This window comes from Amblyomma americanum, chromosome 2, assembly GCF_052857255.1.
Source record: "Amblyomma americanum isolate KBUSLIRL-KWMA chromosome 2, ASM5285725v1, whole genome shotgun sequence".
NCBI classification, from domain to species: domain Eukaryota; kingdom Metazoa; phylum Arthropoda; class Arachnida; order Ixodida; family Ixodidae; genus Amblyomma; species Amblyomma americanum.
Window position 1 is genome coordinate 48,503,536 of NC_135498.1, and position 9,455 is coordinate 48,512,990.

The following is a 9,455-nucleotide window of genomic DNA, read 5'->3' on the forward strand; positions in this document are numbered from 1 at the left end:
GCCTTTTTGCCTAGGAAAGCCAAGCAGTCGCTGATCGTGATTGGTGAATCGTTAAGCCAAGGATTTTTACACTCGGACTTTCTTGTAATGGAGTGGCTGATAGACAAAGACGGATTGGATTTGCAGCAATTTTATGGCATCCCCAGCGGTTGGCGACCGACGTGTATGTTGTTTTATGCACGGAAAGTTGAAGTCCCATGGACGATGCGTAATTAGAGGTAACATCTAAGGCAGATTGTAGGACAGCCTCCTGAGCAAGAGGCAGAAAGAGGGAGTGCGTAATGCTTTTCGAGTGCCGGGCCATTCATAAACAAATTACTTGCGCCTTATTGATTCTACGCTCGAGAGAGATAGCGGTATAAACTAATTTGCTTACGCACCTGATGCTGCAGAATTACAACCGATTTCCTTTAGAAGCTACTGTAATTTGTCAAGACTGCCTCCTTCCTTTCTTCGTTTACAGCTGCCAACTCTTCTAATTCTTTCACTCAGAACATGAATAACCCCTTCGCCTATCTACGCGTCCATGAATTAGGTGTGCTGATAAAGACGCGGGCTCTTGCTATTGTTATCCAGGTTAGCTTAGGCGTGGATTACCATTGTTCTCGAGCTGTTCCTCGCCGACGCTAAAGTCATCATCATCATTATCATTAGCCTGACTACGCCCACTGCAGGGCAAAGGCATCTCCCATGTCTCCCCAACTAACCTCGTCCTTTGCCAGCTGCGGCCACCGTATCCCCGCAGACTTCTAAATCTCATCCCTTACTTTCTGCCGACCCCAGCTACGCTTGCCTTCTCTTGTAATCCATTCCGTTACTATTAAGGACCATTGGTTATCTTACCTTCACATTACGTGCCATGCCCACACCCATTTCTTCCTCTTGATTTCGACTAGGATGTCAGTACCCCGCGTTTGTTCCCTCTCCCACTCTGCGCTCTTCCTGTATCATAACGTTACGCCTATCATTTTTCCTTCCATAGCCCGCTGCATTGTCCATAGCTTAAGCTGAACCCTTTCCGTTATCCTCTACGTTTCTGCCACATAGGCGAGTAGAGGTAAGATACAGCTGTTAATATACTTTTCTGTTGAGGGATACTGGCTAACTACCATTAATTATCTGAGAGAACCTGCCAAATGGTCAACCGCGTCACGGGACATCGCAGCCACCGATGGAGAAAAAAACTACACTCGACGGCTGAATTCAACTGAATTCAGCGATACAGCAGGCGGCTTCAGTGCGGCAGAAGCAAGCCTTCTAAATCCTGCCTCCTGTTTTCCCAGGTTTGACAGCCTTGCCCGACAGCATAGCATTGACCTCCCGTCAACACCCGTCCACACACGTGGCCTGCTGTGACTAGTTCGGCTGTGTCATCAGCTGCTTGCGGCGCCTCCGGCGACCGGCCACCTGCGCCTGCGCATGTTACGCCCCTTGACCAAGTACTTATACCGCCTGCATCGGTGGCCTCAGTCAGTTGTGCAGCAGCGGCTTCGGTGCGGCAGAAGCAAGCCTTCTACATCCTGCCTCCTGTTTTCCCAGGTTTGTGCGCAAAGTTTTCCTGGCATTCTTAAATTCTTTACCGCTACCGTCGCCGCTGCTACCTTGCAATGCCTAGCAATATTGAACTTTCAAAGCGACTTGAACAACTCGAAAATGTTTTCAAAGCTAAACTGGACGAAGTGGTTAGAAAAGTTACGAACAGAGTAGGATCTAAATTTGATGCAGAGCCTTCTTTGGTGGTCAGTGACCTAAAGAAAGAGATATTGATGAGCAGACAAGAAGCCTCAGCTTTTTAAACGGTACGGTTGAAGCTTTGGAGACAGGAAACGAGGAACTGAAGAAAAAACAATTCTCTGAAAACGCGGAACGACAACCTTGAAAAGAGAATGGCAGACATGGAACAATACTCAAGAAAGAATAATTTTCAAATCAAGGGCGTCCCGTGTTCGCAGGCTGAAAAATGTATGTCTCTTTACTTTATTGGTTCTAAGATTGACTACCCTATCACTGCTAGCGACATAGACGTCGATCACCGTGTTTCAGCTAGAAAGAAATCAGACACAAAAAACCTGATCGCTCGGTTCCACACCCGACCGAAAAAGGCTGAGTTCATCAGCAAAGCTCGCAAGGTCCGCCTTTGTGCAAGTGGTCTTGGCTCCTGTCCTTCTGAAACCGCGTTGGTCTATGTAAAGGATCACCTCATCGCCCAAAACAAGCTGCTGTTTGCAAATGCTAGACAGCTAAATAAAGATAACGGTTGGGAATTCTTGTGGACAAAGGACTGCGTCATACTGGCTAGGCTGCAGGCACGTGTGAGCACTGTCTACCGGACCCAAAACAAATCTGACCTGCAGGTATTCCTGCAAAACGAATCTGGCCTGCAGGGTTAGGTGACGCATTTTTCTTTTGTTTTTTTCCTGAAATCTTCATGTCCTGCATAAGTTCCAGTCAGATAAGTGGGCATTTTTCTAATCTATGCCATTCCGTAATACATTTCAAGGCGCGAAGTCTGCACAAACATTATGACGAATTACATTTCTAGCTAACTTCTTGGCGTCAAATATTTTCAATCATCTTTGTGTCTAAGACGTGGCTATGTAGTGCCGATACAAACTTGTACTGCTTTCCGTCTTACTATCCTGAATATTGTCATCGCGTTTCTTCACGCCATGGTGGTTCTGCTAGATTTGTTTCTTTTAGAATAAAATTTAAACGAAGAAAAGATTTGTGCTTAAATGTGGCTGATTGTGAGTCTGTTTGGATTGAACCGGACCATTCTGTATTTGGCACAGACAATAATAATGTTGTATTTGATTGTATATACAGATCCCCAAATTCTGATATTCCAGCCTTCTGTGAAGCTCTAGACACTCTATTTGATACCTTATCTAAATTAAATAAGTGTGTAGTTATTCTGGGTGACAAGCATAAATTTACTAGACCTTAACGCTCATAGTGACTAGTATGTTAACTGCTTTCAGGGGTATGGAATTGAATCATTAATCGACCTTCCAACTCGCTGCACTTCAATCGTGTCTGGCTCTTTCATTGGTCAGGCATTCACCAACTTTGTTTATCCTCCATCGGTTTTTATTATTAGGGCAGATGTCACTGATAATAACCCTCTAGCTCTCACTTTTCAAAATAGTGCTCGCGCCACAACACACATTTTCTCCAAGAACGTCTTTTTTCGTCCACATTTCCTTCACCTAATATCTTCGGTCGACTGGTCGAATATAACTTCGACAACTGACGCTCTGATGGCATACAGTTCCTTTTCATCCTTAATCACCAGTTCCTTGGCTTCATGTACGTCAGCCATTATATGCCGCAAGAACTATTCATCCCCTAACTACCCGTGGCCTTCTAACAACCAAAGGCCTCCTTACGATTCTAAAAAAGAACGAAAATTTATACAGGAAAACTAAAAGAACCATTTCTATTTCTAATCTATATAACTGATCTACCCAACTGTATCTGTCCTGCCACCGATTGTATCCTTTATGCAGATGGGAACACTCTTATCTCTTCACATAAATCTTAAGATATCTTGACATCCAAACTCAATTCTGATCTTATTAACATTGCTATTTGGTGCACTAAAATGGACTTCTGATTAACCCTGCTAAATTCAAGTTCATGGTGTTCAGCTGAGAGCTTACAACTGTCCCAAGTTTTCCTTCAATCAACTCTTATCCCATATATCCATCGGATCATAGTACATCTCTTGGTGTAGAACTGGATTATCACTTGAAATTTAACAGACACATTCAAACACTTCGAAAGAAAATGTCATGTAGGATCACAAGTATTTTAAAGGCACGACATTACTTTAGTTTACAGACTTTACTTCAACTCTACTATGCTTTCATTAATTGTCATCTTAATTATTGTATCACCTCTTGGGGTCAGACATATCATCCTCATCTTTCCGCACTTTAGGTTATATGGAACCAAGCGGTCCGTATATTTACATGGTCAAAAAGGGATTCCTCTATTTCCCCATTATACTCTCAGCTCAACATCCTTCGCATTTGAGAACTGATAAAATTTAACCTTGGGATATTTGCTTATCTTGTGTTAGATAACTGTAACCTTCTACAGAGATTATACGCTTCCAAGAATTGGTCGACCGTAACCCTACTAAATTTCGATCCCACAATAATTTTGCACTACTAAACGTTCGAACTAACTATGGAATGCAGACTGTCGGGTTTTCTTTTATTAAACTATGAAATTCATTGCCTCATAGTATTAAAACAGTGTGATCTGTATCGTCATTTAAACGTAAACTCCGTTTGTTCATTATTTTCTCTTAATTAGGAAGCTGCTTTAATCCACATTATATCTATCTGGTTTTCTCTCTCATCGAAACTTCACTTTTTAGCGCATTTGTTGTTTACACTTCATAATGTTGTATCCTTAAAATATCGCCATCAAGTTTGTATTGATATGCAATGCCGCTCCATGTAGCTATTTGTTCTTTTTGCGTTTGTACATAGAGGCCCCACTACAGTGCCAAACTTTGCGACCGCTTTTTGTAGCCTTCATTACAAACATAACATTTTGTAATTATTTCTTAACAAACTTTGAAACTCTGAAAGTTTCCTTTCCTTCTATCTCGACGTCATGGCCTCATGCTCATCCGTGGCCACTGTGCCATCGCGGTAGGCGAAGGGCAGGAAAGGAAAATACATTTGGCGAGCATGTCGCGCAAGTCAGACAGTCTGTAACAGCAGGACAGCGAATGCACGTGAGCCATCACATAATTTTACCGATGGGGTCGCACAATGTAGTTTTCGAAATAGCGTGTTGAGGCCGAGCGCCCCGCTGTCGTAGGGCTTTTAAACGGTGAAGACATGCACCGCTAAGCCTGACTGTCATGGCTGCAGTGTAGGTAAGTTTCACTTTTGGAAGCATGCACGTCCGAGCTGGTCGGTGGCGAACTACCGGGTAGCCGTCGAGCACCTAAACACTTTGTGCTTAATCACAGTGACGGTGCAAATATCAGCAAAGCTTAAAACTAAAAGAAACTTCTCCGTTGGAAACTTTCAGAAAATCCTGCATGCTAAGCTTGAAGGACACTGGACACCATCAGCCCCCCCCCCCCCCCCCACATCCCCCTCTATCTACTACAAGAACAGGATTTTCGGACCTTTATGCCGTGAAACAAGAATTACGTGCGAATAGGTCCTGTGCGGCGCGTACCGTTGGAGGGCGGCATATATTGACTGGAACCCGAGAATGCCTGGGAAGCTAAACTTATGAAGCCTGAAGTTGCACCTCACGAACTACTTGAGGCAACACACGTGTAAGATTTGCCAATCCGAACATTTATTGCGTGAGCAGCAGAACTTGGGAAACAGTCGAGAGCGTAATTTGTTGAAAGCATCGCAGCGTTACTAACTGGAAATTCATTCTGATTTGGCAGTCCTGACGCCACAGGTGACATCCTTCCTCCAGTCAAACTCTACTTTTCTGTCAACTCTCTGTGTGGTTGAATAAATTCTTGCACCTGGCCGAATTAGCTCTCAGTTGCGATCCCAATCAGCGAATACTTGTAAGAACGACTAAAAATAAAGAACCGGAGTGACGACCTATGTGTTCGTTACGCCTGTGGTCACTTAGAACATTTAAGTTGCAGTCCGCCCATTCAAAGAACATTGACATTCAAAGAAGGAATTCTTGAAGTCAAGACCAAAGCATGTCGGTGAACAAGTTCCGGGCCGTCCGCAGTCTAGAAAAAAATTAAGAGGAAGAGAAATTCTGGAAACAGAAGTAATATGGAGAGAAGTGTATTTGTGCAGCGGCGCTTGAAAAATAGGGATGGCAATGTTTTTTCTTGCTCTAATTTCTTTTCAAATGAGCGGTGGAGCTGATGGCACAGCAGGTGCTACCTTGACCAGCCTGCGCGACATTTCGTTCACCAGTTGGCTGAAGACGAGCGAGTCCACATTCTGCCCTACGAGGCTGAGGAGGAAGACGTCGCCAGCTGACATGGCCGACACCACGGCCGAAATGCGCTTGTTGTCCGGGTAACGCCAGCCCAGCAGCCGACGCCTGAGGGGCACGCTGAGCAACAGGAGCACTCGGTAGATCACCGTCAAGACGCCGGCGACCAGCAGGAGCACGTACCAGAACCAGAGGAATGCGAACAGCTTCTCGTTGAGGATGTTCAGGGGGAGGACGCAGATGGCCTCGCGGTTCTCGAGTGCGCCAGAGTCGCCGTACTTGAAGAACGAGCACATGGCGATCCGCGGGAAGGCCATCACAGCGGGACTGACGAACTCACGGCCCTCGCCCCGATGCCAGCGGACAAGGTCCCAGCCGTAGGTGAGGAACGATCCTCCCAGCACGTAGTCCGTGAAGCCCACCTGAACTACGACGTTGAGGACGCTAAGTGCTTCACAGAACAGGTACTTCATCAGGTAGCAACGGTTGTGATTCATGTTGACCACGAGGAAGTCCGCCATCTGCGACCGAAGATCTGCTCGGTCTTTCGTGATCGCCGAGCGGATGTCGAGGGCGGCCACAATGGCGGGGACCTTGCCGCCTTCCCAGGCCTTCCAAAGCCAGCGCGGCGCGTAGAAGCAGAGCGCCTGGGCGAACATCAGGAAGCAGACCCACTGGTAGTAGGTGTGGTACTTGCGGTCGCCCCTGCCGGGTCCCGCTCCAGGGTATACGACGCTGCCGTTGTATGAGGCGTTGAAGAGGCTGCGCAGGCTGAACGTAGATTCGACCCAGCAGAAGGAGTTCACTACGCTCTTGGGCAGCGTAGGGCAGTAGCACTCGATGGGCGTGCCAACGTACTCCTTGGCGGTAAGGAGCATGCAGAATGCCATCAGAAAAGCCACAGTGGCGCCGGTGTGCAGGCGGAACACGCAGCCATCGATGTGCACCCGGTGCAGCTTGAAAAGCTTGCCCAAGGTCCCCAGAAGGTGGAACATGGCTGGTTCAATTTATCCCTCGGCGGACTGTCTTGAAGGCGCGGAGCTGCTAATGGGCTGCGGGCCAGGGGAAGGCGCGTGGCTTTGCGCCGGCTCGAGCCTAGGCCACGTGATGGAGGGGATGTTCATTTTCTTCTTTACAAATGATGTTGCGCATGCAATCGGTCAATACTAACCAAGAACAGCTGCCGATTGCGGCATGCTTACACACTTGTTCATAGAAGTGGCGAAATCTGCCAGGATTCAGATCAGTACTCAATGCCCTGCAGCGAAAGGCATCTTTTGCAAACTGTTCCGAGAACCATTTCCTATTATGGGCTTGAATTTCGCCCTTCGAAGCCCTCCTAAGCGAGACCCTGACACCCGACTGACCGACTAGCAATTGTTAAATACAATGCTCACAGTATACTGTATATAAAGCCCCATATATGGCGTCAATTCGATAAACCCAAAACCTAAGAATGCGTCCGCTAACATGGTATCTACACGGCGTCCTATGGATGATACGTACGAGTATTTAACGATGAATAACAAACAAAGCGTCACTCTAACGAGACCAAATATGTAGTATAGGTCCTGTAACCGAGCTTGTTTTCTTATCTCGACGAAATTAAAAATGCATTTAGTCGCTTAATTGAGCCACATTGCCTATCTAGCACATTAGGCGTAAGGGTAAGAGAAAAGGAAGAGAAGAATACGAAACATTTTTTTAAGGCAAAAAAGAACGTTTTTATCGCCTTAGAACCTTTTTTTTTTGGGGGGGGGGGGGGTCACTGTGCCTGCTGCTTTTTCAAGTGGAACAAGCGAAAAGCTCTGAATTGATTCGGACCGGCTCCTTTTCCGTGCCCAACATTCCTGAACAAAAATTTTGAATATTGAAAAACTGTAAGGTACTGATAAGTAAATATTGAAGATAATGGTCTATCCTTCTGATATGTAGCAAAATCTTTCTTTGCTAGTGTTTCCGTAGCTCGCATCGAACTTCGCCGTACGACGTTGTCAATGCCAACGCCATTGAGCTCAATGAACGTTGGCGGCTTATTGCTCCAGTGCCGCGTTTCTGTCATAACGTTGACAAAGCCAACGCATGCAGCGCACCTTTCTCTCTCACTACTGCCAGTTGCTCAAAGCACGACTGAAGTGTCCACTGACCAAGGGACATTGTAGACATGCTTTAAGTGTCAGTAAAACACGTTCAGCAAAACTTCTAAACTCAGTTCTTCATAGCCGGACAGGGCTTTATATATGGGGGTGAAAAAGTGCTATCGCACATACAACCTTTGTCCGTAAAGTTACGAGACTGAGTCCATAAAAAAGATGTGTTTAACATTGAAATAATTTTTGCAGTACCCCTCCGAAATAGTCTCCCTTGCAGACCGTACACAGCTTCCAACGCTTCTTGAGGTCTTGGAAAACAGTTGGGAAACGCTTTTTTTGGCAGGACTCTCATCTCGTTTGTCGTGGCGCCTTGAATGGCCTCTACGGGGGCCTATAGGTTCGTGAAAGAAGAGTAATAGTCTTCGTGACTCTGGAGCCTGAATACCCTACTAACGCCTCTAGTGTCACCTATGAGTGTATCGAATTACCGATATATCGAATTATTTCGAGATCTTGTAACTATTCGAAGTGGCGGCGAAAGCAGGTGGTGAAACAGGCGCAGCACGCAGGCAGGTAACCAGGTGCATTACAAACCTGCTTATTTGGCAGGCCTGTACCTACAAAAGGTAGCAAAGAAGCACAGCCATTGAATAGGCGGCAGCGATGCTAACAAGCGTGCTAGGCAAGCATCGCAGTACCCGCCACGGTGGCTTAGTGGATAAATGTGGCTCGGCTGGTGATCGTAGGAGGAGTGGAGGCGATAAATTTTGGTTAAATGTTTCCTTCTTTGTAGTGATGCATGAGGCATTATTAAAAATGGATCACCATATGTTGTTTGGATCTGTAAATAATTAATAATTTATAGTTTTCTCTCATGCCATTTCGGTTCCAATAGCCGACCGATGATTGTGACAAAAGTTCAGTGCAGGCCACGTAAGGCACGAAAACTGCGATATAACCGCTGCTTTTTGGTGTTAACAACGATTAAGCCAACCTGACTGAAGATCTGGAATGACATTGAAGGGGCAGCGATCATATTGCAGTTTCTCTGTATTCATGGAACATATACTAAATTTCGACGTCACAATTCTCTCGTTCGGCTGTGGAAATCGATACCGTAGTAGCATGAGAAAAAAATCCAATTATAATTTGTTTGCCACAGGAGACTACCATGTGGTGAATCATGCATATTGAAATGTCTTTACGCATTGTTACAAAGGAGAAGACATGCAATCAAAAATCAGGGACAGAGTTGGCCACTGCGGCCGCATTCAAATTTCAATGAAGTTCAATGCAACAGCACTAGAGGGCGCTATGCGATTATGGCTCAGGAGAAAGAACCTACGTGGCCGAAATTAACACTCAGCCTTCGACTAAGGCGTCCCACACTCGCAGCCCACGTGCAGCAAA

The 9,455-nt window shown here is 45.9% G+C and overlaps 1 protein-coding gene across 1 annotated transcript; it reads right to left on the bottom strand.

Moving 5' to 3' along the window:
• Window positions 1-5,780: 5,780 nt before the first annotated feature.
• LOC144118548 (innexin shaking-B-like) lies at window positions 5,781-7,009 on the bottom strand. The gene has a single exon (XM_077651461.1). The coding sequence runs from the start codon at window positions 6,945-6,947 to the stop codon at window positions 5,859-5,861; it is 1,089 nt and encodes a 362-aa protein (XP_077507587.1). The 5' UTR covers window positions 6,948-7,009; the 3' UTR covers window positions 5,781-5,858.
• Window positions 7,010-9,455: the final 2,446 nt, after the last annotated feature.

Excerpts from the sequence above, each read along its gene's own strand:
- LOC144118548 (XM_077651461.1), bottom strand. The coding sequence starts at position 6,947 with ATGTTCCACCTTCTGGGGACCTTGGGCAAGCTTTTCAAGCTGCACCGG.